A 14594-nucleotide genomic window follows, 5' to 3' on the forward strand; every position below is an offset into this window, starting at 1 on the left:
TCCACAGTATTTTGCCTTTACTTTCCTACCTACGTTTGTGTCGTCAGCAGATTTAGCAACCATACCATCTGTCCCTTCATCCAAGTGATTTATATATCAACTTATTTCATGCTGTTCTTCATAATGTAGAAAAATAACAATGTCCACCACACTACGCTCCCTATTAGCAACCTAACTCCAGGCTAACACCTTCCCTGAATAAAGCAGCGCCATGCATAACAGAGCTTCTCTGTCTGTGCACAAAGTCTTTACTAATTCTTATAAACTGTGCTCTGCTTCCTCAACTGATTAGAAATCAAAAGCTTGGACCTCTGGCCAACCACAACTCGGCTCCCTGGGGTTGGTCAGTTGAGTTAGCATTCAAGCTGACCGCCTCCTAGATTCCTACTGCCCTGGCAACTGACCCCCATTGAGTCCTTCTGACATGGTTATTATCACCAGGATATTTTCAACTGTGTTCATGACCTCCACTTCCCAAACTGATTTGAGCAGCAGTTTTAATGGCTCACCTATCTCCTGTTTGTGGCCAGTGGTGTTCCAGTGAATCCAGATGGGCTTTGGGGATTAATCTTTAAAATACTGAATGTGATTTCATATCAAAAATATCATAAATTCAAAACTACCAATCATTTCCAGGACAGATAGTTAAAAATAAAACCTAAAACACAATGTACAGAAACAAGCAAAAAAAGACCACCTTTTCTTGAAAAAAGCCCCAGAACTCTGCAAGTGATTCATTATTTTTTTCAGGAGAAATTACACAATTGTACGCACCTAAGATAGGAGAGAAAAGCCAATAGGAAGAGGACACAAGCTAACACGTCTGCTCGACCCACAATCCCCGTCACCTGGAAAAACAAGAACCATAGACATGAGAATACATCCACAAAGTCAAAATACTGCCAGAGGAAAGGGCTCACCTCCTCTCTCAAATCCTCCCATATCCCTCCTGACAAATAGTTGCTGCTCTACAATCAGCTGCAGGCCTCCAGAACCTCTTCACTTCAACCTAGAAAAGTGCGAGCAAGGCTAAGCAAGTGTGAGCCCCATCTCACAAACCCCATTCTGAGGAGGACGCAAAGGGTCTGCAAAGGGGTGTAGACAGGTTAAGCAAATGGGCAAAAATATGGCAGGTGTGATAATGTGGGAAAATGTGAGGTCGGCCGCTTCAGCAGAAAAAATAGAAAAGCAGAATATGATTTAGATGGAGAGAGACTGCAGAATGCTGCAGTGCAGAGGGATCTGGGTGTCCTTGTACGCGAATCACATAAAAGTCAGTATGCAGGTACGTCAAATAATTAGGAAGGCAGACGGAATGTTGGCTTTAATTGCAATGAGGTGGGACTATAGAAAGAGAGAAATTTTGCTACAACTGTACAGGGCATTTGTGAGACCACACCTAGAGTACAGGGTACAGTTTTGGTCTCCTTACATAAGGAGGGAGACACTTGCATTGGAAGCAGTTCAGAGAAAATTCACTAAGCTGATTCCTGGGATGAAGGGGTTGTCTTATGAGAAAAGATTGAACAGGTTGGGCCTATACTCATTGGGAGAATGAGAGGCGATCTTATTGAAACATATACGATTCAGAGATTTGGCTCAACGGGGTAGCTGCTGAGATGTTGTTTCCCCTTATGGGAGAACCTAGAACTAGGGGGAACAGTTGCAGAATGTCAGGAAGATATAATAATTTCCATAATGTTATTGGAATTTATTGTAAAATAGAGCAATAATGGGATGTGTCTATGTGTGTGTGTGTGTGTGTGTTTGTGACTTAATTGAATTAGAGGCAGATAGTCTGGGTGCTTTGATGTAAGAGGAGAAGTTAGGTTTGAAATGTGAATTAGGTAAACATGGGGAAGTTTTAGAATGTGAAGTGAAAAGGGAACATTTGCATTTTTAAACAAACTATAATGGTTTGAATTCAAAGGAGGAGGTGCAATGTATACCTAACCAGCAGAAGTAGTAAGAAATAGTGTGTTTATTTTTCCTAAGGACTACTAGTGGAATTAGTACTATGATAGAATTTTTATTAGTAGAGAGGTAAAGTTCAAAAGACATAGTGAAACAATGGGAATTTGCATTCAAAGATGAAAATATGTATAAAGGAGAGAAGGCTGTTTGTAAGCAAGGCAGTTTAAGATCCCACAAGTGTGAAAAGCCTGCAGCCTGCATGTACTAAACTGCTGCCTCCAGGGACTGAAGTTAAGTGAACTCACTTTGAATCCGACTGTTCAGGGTATCGTTTACTCTGCCTGGCTCTTTTAAAATCTATGAGCAGTATTTTCTCCCCATCGGGAGGGTTGTGCGGGAGCGGGTGGGTCCCCAGTCGGCCGTCGCCATTTTACATGGGCGGTTCAATTAAAGCCCGCCCAGAGTAACATCCGCTCGGAAGCATGGAGCGCTCCCTGTGCGGGCGGAGGGGGAGATTCCCTCAGCCGGGAGTGCGCTCTTTCGCGCGTGCATGCATAAGAGCTCACTCTTCTTCCTGAAGCAAAGTGCCGCCTCAGGGAGATCGGTTGAAGATATAAAAAAATTTATAAGGTTAGAAAAAATTTTCCTGACATGTCCCCTCATGTGACATTGTCACATGAGCTGGGACACGTCCATTACTTTTATTTAAAAATATTCCGAAAATTGTAAATCCTTCATGAAACCTCATCCCGCCCATGGATGAGGTTTCATGCTTTTTCGGAAGGCTGCCTGGGCTCTTCACCTGCCCGCCAACCCTAAGGTTGGACGGGCAGGCCCATTAATCATTTCAATTACTTTTTTAATGACCTTAATAGCCGAACTGACAATCTAAATGATGCGGGAAGACATCAGGACGCACGCCCGACGTCACCCCGTGTCATTTTAAGTATTGGCGAGTGGGCCCCGCCCCCACTCACCGACCAGAAAAAGCTGCCCTATGTATCTTACTGTTGCCTTAACAAAAGTGTAACTGGGACTTAAATTAATTAGGGGATTTAGAAGTTATTATAGTAATAATTTGTAATCATACATATGTGCTTACAATCTTTTCTTTTATTCATAAATGTTTAATTTAGATTTACAAAAGCTTCTTAAGGCTCAGTGATCTTATTACTGAATTCAATGCCCGCATCTCAAAACATACAAATTGAAAATTAGTTATTATAGTTGTTTCAAGTTTCCCTCTGGGATTTAAACAATCAGCATTTACCATCTGCTGGGTTGAAGCAAGAATTAGAGGTCTCGCATTTAAGACAGAGATGAGGAGGAATTTCCTCATTCAGAGGGTCATTAATCTTTAGAATTGTCTTCCCCAGTGAGCAGGGGAGGCTGGGTCACTAAATATATTCAAGACGGAGTTAGAAAAATTTCTGATCTATAAGGGAGTCAACGGTTCGTGGGGACAGGCGGGAGAGTTGAGGCTACAATCAGATCAGCCGTGATCGTATTGAATGGCAGCACCAATCAAGGGGTGAATGGCCTACTCCTGCTCCTATTTCTTATGTTCTTGTCTCCTAGTACCCACAAAATGTGACCACAGTAGGAGAGGAATCTTTGGCTGCTTCATTCCCACCTCCCCACTCTATTCCCCATGGGCAACAGCTTTAGACATTAACCGTGGATCAGAAGTAACATTCTCTCCTCTGATTCAAAAGATTGTTGGTTCATGTCTCGCTCCAGTGGCTGGATTTGACGGGGTGATTGACCATTCGTAGACTAGAGGCAGGACCTCCGCCCCTCAGGAACAGGAAGTCCCACCTCAGACAGCTGCCAGTCAAATAGCGGCCAGCAACTCTCCCGTACTTAGTGTGGTGGTCACTGCTGGTACTGCACTCGGTCTTGAGGAGGCAAACTGCGTGGGATCACAGGTCTCGTGAGGAGGGTGGGGGTGCTGCTGCTTGAGGGGCTATGGGGGGAGGGAAACTGGGTGGGGTAACGCCATGGTGAGGCCCTCCGATGGGCCCAGTAGACCCACTAAAGGAGGACACCCACCCCCTGCCTGCCACCAGCCTACACAGGCAAACCTACTGGGCTGGTCACTTGGCATGGGCCACTCCTGCTGCTGGTTAAATCCTGTCGGGGTGGGATGAAGCCCTTAAGTGGGCATTAATTACCCACTTAGGGGCTTCCATTGTCCCTTTGGCGAGCAGGCTGCCCAACCCTACCCCACCGCTGATAAGGCTGCAGTGGGTGCAAGGGCAGGCACCTAGAAGGGGGTAGGCTGCCCGCTGGATATCACATGCCCCCTCCAGCCACCCCTGCACCTTCAAACCCACCGGCAGGGGAATTACAATCCAGCCCCAGAGGCCTGGGCACAAAATTCAGGCTGACGATCCAATGCAGCGCTAAGAGAGTGTTGCGGAGGTGCCATCTTGCAGATTAGATATTAATCTGAGCTCTGCCTGCCCCCTCAAATGGCGCTCTTTTGAAGAGCAGGGCAGTTCTCCCCTGTGTCCTGGCTATTGTTGAACCCTCAGCCATTATCATTAAAATAGATTATCTGGTCATTTATCACATTGCTGTTTATGGGAGCAATGTACAAATTGGCTGCTGCATTTCTTACATTACCATAAGACCATAAGACATAGGAGCAGAAATTAGGCCATTCGGCCCATCGAGTCTGCTCCGCCATTCAATCATGGCTGATAAGTTTCTCAACCCCATTCTCCTGCCTTCTCCCCTGCTTACAACAGTGACTACACTTCAAAAAATACTTCATTGGCTGTACAGCATTTTGGGATGTCCTGATAATGAGAAAGGCGCTATAAAAATGCGAACTTTTCTTTCTTTTTACGGTAGTGCCCTTAAAGGTCCATACTAAGGTCTGGTTAGTCGGGGACAGACTGAGGGGTCGAAACCAAGCACCTACTGCTGCGATAAGGCTCGGTGCCATACCTTGCTGGGCATTTTCTTACTAAGCCAGTAAGGCATGGCTTGAGAGGGAGGATCACTTGAAAGAACTCCACCTCAAGAAAACATTGCTGCTTTTCTAAAAGTGAAAAACCTTAGGTCTTTTTTCTGTGCCTCCCCACATCAGCTCACATTCTCATACCACACACCCTCCCTGACCAAGAAAAACGCAAGAAAGTTTCATTAAATGGATGTTCAGTTGTGTGGGAAAATAATTCAGATAAATGGATGTTAATATGCATGGGGAATCATTTGCTGTTGCTGCGCTATTTGAACATGGTCTGTTCATCCAGTTTAATTCCATTCGTAAAGCAGTCACATGAAGTGCTACAGCAAAAACTTCATTGATCCCTGCTATTCACTGAACTAATAAATTAATTGCGATTGTAGCACTTGTAAAGTACAAGAAGGTTCTTTCCTGGCTGCAGATCTCTGAAATTGCTTGGAGGTTGTATTTTGTGGGGAACAATTTAAATGGAAATGTTGAAGGCTTGAAAAAGAGATGCACAGCCAAGATGTAAAGCTTCTGATGCCCTAACCCTCTGGGAATGCTGAGGCAGGTAGCCAAATTGAAATGACTGAACGATGAGGCACAAAGTGAAACTTAGGAAAATTGGGTTTTATAGAAAATTAAAGTTCAGCACTGAAAGCAATGCACTACCAGACAGAGGCAATGTCTTTGCATAAGGCAGAAGCAAATCAGTTCAACTTTCAGTAACACCAACAGTTATTAGCTTACCTTTACACTGAACCTCCTAAGCATGTTACTTTACTGGGGAAAGGAAGTTGAGATGTTATTCAATAAAAATCAAAAGCTTGCTGTTATAGTAATGTTCAAGTACATACATGCCACAAGGGTCAGGGTACACCACAGTGACAGTATTGGGATTGGGCGGGTTAATCACTGGCCTTTCACTTCTGGTACCTGAGATTGAAACCAGCCCAGAGTGAAAGCCTCCTCACTACGGACTACATTATGCGAAGTAACTTAGCACAGTCTCAACTCAGTTCCTCGTGGACATGTCCCCGATTGGCAATGTCACGCAGAGAGGGCTGATATGGGAAATGGGAAAATAAACTGGCACATGGCTTTATTGAGACGAGTTGTTGGGCCAAGTGACAAGGAACTTTATTTTGCACCTGCCTTTGCTTATACCTGACCTGGGAATGCTTGTTGACTGAAATTGGAAGGCTCTCAATCACCAGTACACCATTGCTCACCATAGCAAGCGCAAAATGTTAAAAGGAATATAATTTTCCACCATAGCTTCAAGATCTTGCTCCAACAAAGTGAGATGGGTGCTGCCTAGTGAGGTCATTAAACTTTCACCCAGCTTGGTCCCTTCTTGTTGCTGGTAACTTGCATGGTAACCATTTTGAAAATAGTGGTGGTCCTGTTCCTGGTGGTGTTTGGGCTGTTAAACTGTCCAGTGGTATTGACCGAAGTCAAGACATCATGTCCATCTTCACTCGATAGGGAGATCACACATCTGAGCTGGGGGTACTAAAACTGGGCACAAGGAAAATCAGACAAGGGTCCTCAGTCCCCAGCGGCTCTTCCTGAAAAGCGCACCCGAGAGGATATTGGATGAGGAAGGAGAGGATCAGTTGCGGTAGTCTCCTTGATTCCATAGATTGCTAACAGCCCTTCAAGACTCACACAGGACGAGCATCTACTTGGGGATGGTGAGAGTAAGCAACAAAACCCATCAAGGCAAAACAGGCAATAACCAGACACCTGCATTTGGTTAAACAGTTACCAAGTCCACTCAGCTGCAAGGAATAATTGATCACTGGGCTATGAGCCACTTATACGTTTGTACATGACCTTTATGTTTGACTTTTATCAGGGTCCGACAGTCAAGGCTCTCAGTTTGTCCATGCATCCAAGGCGGTATAAAATGTTTGCGTATAGGCCAGCAATTTCCAACCCATGGTGTCACAAGCACAAAGAGCTGTTTGAGGTCACGGGTTTCCCCTCCTCTGAGGCTGCACCCCACAACGAGGCCCAAATGGTACCAGCCCTGCCTTTGCCTTGCTAGTGTCTCAGTCTCAGGAGTTTTTTTTTTTCTAATAGTCATTTGGTACTGCATAACTTGAGTATTGCTGAAAAAAGACATGGGTTCGAAGCTTTTCATCTTGCACTCATCAGGACAGATGCAAGAATGCCAAATTTCAAAGAGAGCAACAATACTGCATGAGAAAAGGAAGCTGATTGGTTGGCAAGTTGGCTCTGATTAGTTGAGGTGTTACCATGGAGAATGCACCAAGGAGATATTGTACCCCACGCTTATGTTTAATTTTAAAAAAAGGATAATGCCTGGACAAATTCCTTCTGCCTTCAGAGGACAGGTCCTTGTATATGAATATATATAGCTTCTGGCAAGCATAAGTGAGCCACATTGCAAGCCTGACTGGTGATCTTAAATTGGTCGTTAGTGTAATTATTAGCACACTTAGGATTGTTCAGCAAACGCTGCCCAATCACGGAATCACATCTAATATTAGTCATTATTTTCTGCGTTTTGCAAGTCTGGGCTGATTGGCTACGCTGAGTTCTCTGCCTTTTGCGAACAGCCAAAGGAACATACTGTTTTGCATGATCTGCCAGTTGTTGGGACGTACAGCCTACATACCTGGCATCACACTGGCACTGAAATTCATACACCACATTATTCATTTATGCAGAATACCTTTTTGGCTTGACGGCAGCATCCTATTAGTGGAAAGTACCACTCATGCTGCTACTGCATAGTAGCAGAAATTCGCTCAAATTTTTGAGATACCATCCAGGGTAATTTAAGGTAACATGGGCACATTTCAGGTCTGAAAATGGCAGCCTTAGGCCCATTCATCAGTATGCTCACTGTATATCACGCAATGATCTGATCTCACAGGATAACTCTGATGCACCCTATTTCAGCATCAAGCTTGCAAGGTGAGCAAATGGTTGGGCCCTATTTATGAGATTAGAGATATTGCCAATCTTATGGCTTGTGGAGCTATATGAATCCAAACATGTATATTGACTCGTGAAGGTCCGCTTGCAGTAAAAATTAGTTGAGAATCCATTGGCAGATTTCTCAACTAGCACATCGAGGAGAGCGAGGTCCCTGGACTGCTCCATTTCACCGGTGAATTTGAATGCGGGATGGAGTGCATTAATGCTTATAAGGAAATTCTTACATGCAGCTGCAGATTCAAATATAGCAAATGTATCATCTAAGTTTCAGAAATAGCCAAGGATAGGAGGTTAAGATCATTTCATTGAAAACACATTTCTTGTGAAGGCCAATGAAAATGTGAAGACCAATGAAAATGTCAACAAGAGCTGGCCCTAGAGGGGAACCATGGTGACATTGTTGTGACCCAGCAGTTGGTAAAGCTAAGATATTTAAAAATCCCAGAGGGAAACTTTAAGCAACTGTCATAACCTATATTTTAAGTGGTATGTTTGAGATGCAGCTCTAAATTCAGGAATCAGACCACCAGCTCTCAAAAGGTTTTATATCAAAATAGATGAGACATTTGTTTACTTACACAACTTAAATATATACACATGGCTACAAATTACTACTATCATAACCTTTAACAAATTCCCAAACTAATCTCCATTAAGGCAACAGCAACCCATAGACTTAACCAGACACCAGGCAAAGCATTTTCACCTTACGAATTCAAAATGAGGCTCTTTTCACTTTGGTTCCTGTACAGACAGTGGTAGGCTTACAGCTGCTTTGATCTTACATTGTCTCTGCCCTGCACACACAAAACTGCTGTCTGTTATACCTAGCACAGCTCATTGAATGTAAATTTTCATTGTATCACCAGCCCCTTTGAACTCCACCTCTTCTAACAATAAAACCCCTTTCATTGTACCAATGTTATTAGTAATATAAACATATTGCTTGGTCTCTGCTAGCTAGGTGCCAGACTTCACTCCACTTCTTGAATGCTCTATTCAAAAAAAATGCAAATGCACTCTACCTCTCTCATTTCTCAAACTAGTGCACATCAAAGCACCCAGACTAGCTGGCTTTAATCCAATTAAGACACACCCACAGGACTAAACCTCTATTTTAAAAGAAAAATATTTTCCAATAATATTATATACATTAATAGCTTCATGACAACACCACCTATTTGGGCATACATAGTATCATTAAAGCTGAATTAATCTGTACGGGTTGCTAAATTCATTAGTTCATGCATACAGACGCAGACAATGGCAGCACATCTGGACTGCCATGAGATAGTGATACGGTGCAAATGTCTACGGCTTCCTTGAGCGGCACATTAGTGAATAGATTCGCAATGTCGAATGAGCACATGGACACGGTATTGCTATTGATATGCAAGTCTTCATGAAGGTGAAGGCACCCTTCACCATGTATGTGGAATATTCATTCAAAGCTGGTTGTAGCAACACATTCAACCATTTGGCCAATTCATGCTGTGCAGAAGCAGTCAGAGATAAGATAGGATTATTGGGACATCCCTCTTGTATGCCTTGGGCAGCACGTGCATACATGGGCATCATGAATCATGAGGGTGAATCCTATCATATTACACTACAAGGCAGCTCATTGTTCTTCACAAGTTTAACAAACATTTTTAAAAACATTAAAAGACCACAGCAAATCCTGTAAGCTTTGGCAGTATCAGCTCAGGCAGTCCTGAAACTCAAGTCAATACCTAATTAAATATGGACATTCACAGCCATCCAGGAAATTCACAAATCCCTTTTCATATTTATATGAGAAGGAGGAAATATCAACAAAGACTATAGCATTCCAGCCAACTAATCATCCTGGTTCACCATGGACTAAAGACACATCGAAACTCAATGTGTGTTAGGTGAATGTGAAGGGGTCCCCATTGACCTCCCATTGTATTATGATGTCCCTCACCTGCACCCAGACTGGATAAATTTCAAAGTATCAAATAACAACGCAAGATGTTTATCAACCTGCCCGCCCACCTTACTTGGAAAAGGATTTTGGACTTGTAACAGGTCACATGGGTGAGACAGCCATGTTTGTTGCTTGTTCTTAGAACAGCAAGAATCAACTCTGCAGAGACAGCGAGACCATTAGAAAACCATCAAACCAGCTGCAGTCAACTAAACAGCCAAGGTAATAAACAGCAATACCTCAAAAGTGGGAGTAAGACTCTTCCCAACCTATTCTAAATTCAAGATCACCCGAGAACCAACCTCCTAGAAATTCAACTACAAGAAGCCTTGCAACTTATTCAGAATCCTCTGAATTGGCCAAATGTTTTTAAGAGCTTCACTTAAATAAAAGCAACAACTCATCTAAGAAACTACAGGACTGCCATGAAAGAGACACCAAGACAATTGTACTTTGTAATCGTATTTCTTCTTCTTCATCTGTATCTAATCTTTGTGGAGTGCATGAGTTGAGTGAGTGAGATGTTGCATCACATTTTAAACCTCTGGGGCAAGTGTATGATAATAAATAACCTTCTTTAATTTATACTCAAGAACTTGCTGCCGTAATTATTTAACTTGGGACAATCACCCTGAGGGTAAGAAAATACACACACCTCATATACAAAACACATTAATCATGGACAGTAAGAAAAAATATAAAATTCTGTCCATGACAGGGAAAATTGAATATTATTTTATGTCATTTGAAATCCTCAGTCAAAATTAAAAGTTTATTTCACTAATCTCACATTAAAATCAATGATGTCAAGATGGCCTCAGGGAACCTCAGTGAGATGTTGCTATAGATCAATAATTCTGAATGCAAATATGAAAATCAATAGTATCTGCTGCTTCCTGGCCAAGGGCCATGAGCTGGAGTGGCTTAGATGAAGGTGAGTGCATAAAGTAACAGCTTTTTTTCACAAATTACTTTGTAAAAAGAAACAGTTTTTCATATTTATATGATGGACTATATGTTGATCTATAATACACAAAAGTTCCATACTGAACGTTCCTATGCTGCATTATTATTGTTTTGTTTTTGCTAGCATCTGAGGCCACATTGATTTTCAAATGTTTATATGGGGTCACATTAGATATGAGTTTGGGAAGCTTGGTATATTGTGTTAGGCAGTTTGTAACTGGAACACAGAAACTTGGTTAAGGTTAGGGTTCCAAATAACATAAAAACAAAAAGAACAGAAATAGGCCATTCAGCTCCTCAACTCCATTTACCTCCTCTGTTCCACATCCATTGCTTTCCTTACCTACAAAAATTGAGCTCAGTCTTGAATATTCCAAATGACCCAGTGTTAACAGCCCTTTGCGGCAGGTGAGGGGAAAAGAGTTCTAATTTATTTGACACCAGCGTTACTTAATTGTGAAGGACATCTTTCTGACCTTCATCTTAATGCAGGCTTCCAGTGAAGAGAGGGGTGCAACTGTGACCTGTTTATACCAGACGATTCTGTAGGCAAGCTCACGTTCCAGGTCACAAGAGGGATTTCTCATTTTCCCTTGGAGGGGACCATCCCCGAGGGCCTAGACTCAAATTGTGACACAGAGAAGCCGGGAAAGGGTCGGGGAGATGAAAAAGGCAAATACAGAGCGGTTGAGGTGGAAGAGATGATGGCAGGACTTAATGGTTTCATGTGAAAAAAAATCAAATGGACATTTTAAAAGTTCTATCATGTAGAGATACAAACGAATGTGGCAATTCTATTGTGAGATTCTGCCTCGAGTGCACAATTTCTCATCTGAGCCGGAACATAAACTCCCTGGGGTATAGCTCTGCTTGCAGCAGTTCATTTCAGAGCTGGCACCATTCTCGATTTTTGTAAGGAGGTCGAAAACGCATTGGTGAAAAATATCCCCCCTTTATTGTCTTTCTAAGCCTCTACCACAGCTCCTCTCTTCCAATTTGCCGCTGCTAGTCAGCGGGGTCACCTTGTACAAGAGTTTTCTTTTTTATATATTGTCCATCTTGAGGTGAACCCTTTCCATGCGCAAACTTCACACTACAATGCACCCAGCAAGCAATTTGAAATTGCAGGGTTTAACTCCTGAATGTCTTGCTCGTTCAGCTGCTTCACCTGTACTGTTTCAGGCTCCAGTCTCAAATCTTCAAAGCTCATCTATATACATTTTAAAGCTCTGACTGAGTCACTGCATTTCCAACAAAACAACAGATGCTTATTTCAACACCTGGCTCCCTGCAGGTTCTGAAACTCATTCCAACCCAGTTCCGATCTCGTTCAAAACAGCAAAGGGGGAGAAACAAGGAAAAAGTCTGGAGGTCTTTTTGATTGAAGAATTGAAGATTAAAGCATGTGCCTGTTTCTTATTAATAAGATAAATTAGTTCTGTGTAAATTTTATGGAACAATTCAAGAAATTGTAAGGCAGCTCTCTGTTTTAACTTTCTTGACTTAATTTGCAGTAAAGCCCCAGACAACTTAATATTTTGTACAGGGTCACAGAATCTTTACAGTGCAGAAGGAGGCCATTCAGCCCATCGAGTCTGCACTGGCTCCCTAAAAGAGCATTCTACCTAGTCCTACTCCCCTGCCCTATCCCTATAACCTTGCACATTCTCTCTTTTCAGATAGACATCCAATCTCCTTTTGAATACCTCGATCAAACCTGCATTCACCACCCTCTCAGGAAGTTTGTTCCAGATTCCAACCACCCTCTGGGTAAAAAACATTTTCCTCACATCACTTTTACTCCTTTTGTCAATTATTTTGAATCCGTGCCCTCTAATTCTTGAAGTTCTCTTGAGTGGGAATAGTTTCTCACTATTTACCCTGTCCATACCTCTCAGGATCTTGAATACCTCTATCAAGCCTCCTCTCAATCTTCTTTTCTCCAGGGAAAACAGTCCCAACCTCTCCAATCTATCCTTATCGCTACAGCTCTTTATCCCTGGAATCATTCTTGTGAATCTCCTCTGTACTTTCTCCAATGCCTTCACATCCTACCTTAAGTATGGTGCCCAGAACTGGACGCAGTTCTCCAGATGAGGCCTAACTAGTATCTTATACAAGTTCAACATGACCTCCTTACTGTTATATTCAATGCCCCTATTAATAAAGCCTAAGACACTATATGCTTTATGAACAGCTCTCTCAACATGCCCTGCCACCTTCAATGACTTAAGTACATATACACCGAGATCCCTCTGTTCTTGCCCCTCCTTTAGAGTTTCTACCATTAACAGCCTAATGAGCGTTCCCACCTTCTAGATTGAGAACTTGAGCTGGTGGAATGAAGTGAGAGAGAAGTCATCTGCAGTCCATGTGAATTAACTGCATAAAAAGAGATGGCATTTGTGCTCTACAGGTGCCTCCTTCCCATATTACCTTATCTCGCACTATCACCATGTCTTTCTGCTTCTTTCTCATTCATGTGCTGATCGCAGTTCTCTTAAATACATGCATGCTATTTGCCTCAACTACTCCATGTGGCAGTGAGTACTATAGTTTCATCAGTCTGAGTAAAGAGATTTCGCCTGAGCTGCTTTATTGCTATAGATAAATGCTCAAAGTGGTGGAAGATATAGAGCTATGGGAAGAGAGAGAGCTTTCGATTGCTCTAGCAAGGAGCTAGCACAGGCACAACTCTTCTGTGCTCTAAGCATAAAATGGCCACATTAAGGCAGGAATAAGCAGAATTTTTGCACTAAACCCATATTCAATGTTACACCCAAAGGCCCAGACAGTTACTTACAGCTTCGGTGTGAACAGGGTGTACGGCGAAGAGAAGAGCAGCTAAGAACGCCAGGCGCCTGTCTTGGAACACGGCCTTGTCACACGTGTAGAGCAACAGTGATGTCACAGCACAGTGCAGGCCCACATTGACCATGTGGAAATAGAAAGGAGTCATGCCACCCAGGAAGATATTCAACCTGGAACACAATGCGTGCAAAGCAAAAGAAACAAATGCCATTATTCCATAGAATCACATTGAACTTTACAGCACAGTAACAGGCCATTCAGCCCAACTGGTCTAGGCTGATGTTATGCTCTACAAAAGACACCTGTCACCCTCCTTCAATGCCTCTATGGCAATCGCCTCGACTATTCCATATGGGAACAAGTGCTATGTTCTCACCACTCTCTGGGTAAAGATTTACTGACCGATAACTTATTCTGCCTGACTTCTCTTATTCTTCATTTCCCCAGGAACATAGAAACAGGAGGAGGTCATTCAGCCCTCAAGCCTGCTCCAAAATTCAATCACATCTACATCTCAACTACATTTGCTCATATCTTAGCTCCACACCCCTTATTACCCACAGCCAACCTATCAATTTCAGTCTTAAAAGCTCCATTGCTCTCAGCATCCATGGCCTCCCTGGTGACTAAGCTACGTTGCTTAATATTTAAATCGTTCACCCTAACTATTTTGGGGAAAAAAAACAACATAATTGCACCACTTTAATAATTGTATTCCTGCTGTTAAATACTCAGTCGATGATCTGAGAGAGAGGAACTGGAGTCTATCCCGGCTGGTGATCTCGGAGGGAGGGGAGAGGAGAGGAGATGGAGTCTATCCCGGCTGGTGATCTCGGAGGGAGGGAAAAAGAGGAGATGGAGTCTATCCCGGCTGGTGATCTCGGAGGGAGGAGATGGAGTCAGTCCCAGCTGGTGATCTTGGAGGGAGGAGAGGAGAGGGAGTCTATCCATGCTCTTTGGAACTCTGGCCAGCTGACAGGAGTGCATCGTCTAATTTAGCAGAATCAATGTCCACACACA

General features: G+C 42.9%; 1 protein-coding gene across 2 annotated transcripts in view; it reads right to left on the minus strand.

The window, feature by feature from the left end:
- tmtc1 (transmembrane O-mannosyltransferase targeting cadherins 1) overlaps nucleotides 1–14594 on the minus strand; it is a 182695-nt gene that overhangs the window by 151513 nt on the left and 16588 nt on the right. For both annotated transcript variants that reach the window (XM_078568505.1, XM_078568506.1), the window contains 2 exons: nucleotides 13567–13744; nucleotides 775–848 (listed from right to left, as the gene is read on the minus strand). In XM_078568505.1, coding sequence (XP_078424631.1) covers nucleotides 775–848; nucleotides 13567–13744 — 252 coding nt within the window. The remainder of the gene's footprint in view (nucleotides 1–774; nucleotides 849–13566; nucleotides 13745–14594) is intronic.

This window comes from Cetorhinus maximus, chromosome 22 (genome assembly GCF_964194155.1).
Source record: "Cetorhinus maximus chromosome 22, sCetMax3.hap1.1, whole genome shotgun sequence".
Taxonomy (NCBI): domain Eukaryota; kingdom Metazoa; phylum Chordata; class Chondrichthyes; order Lamniformes; family Cetorhinidae; genus Cetorhinus; species Cetorhinus maximus.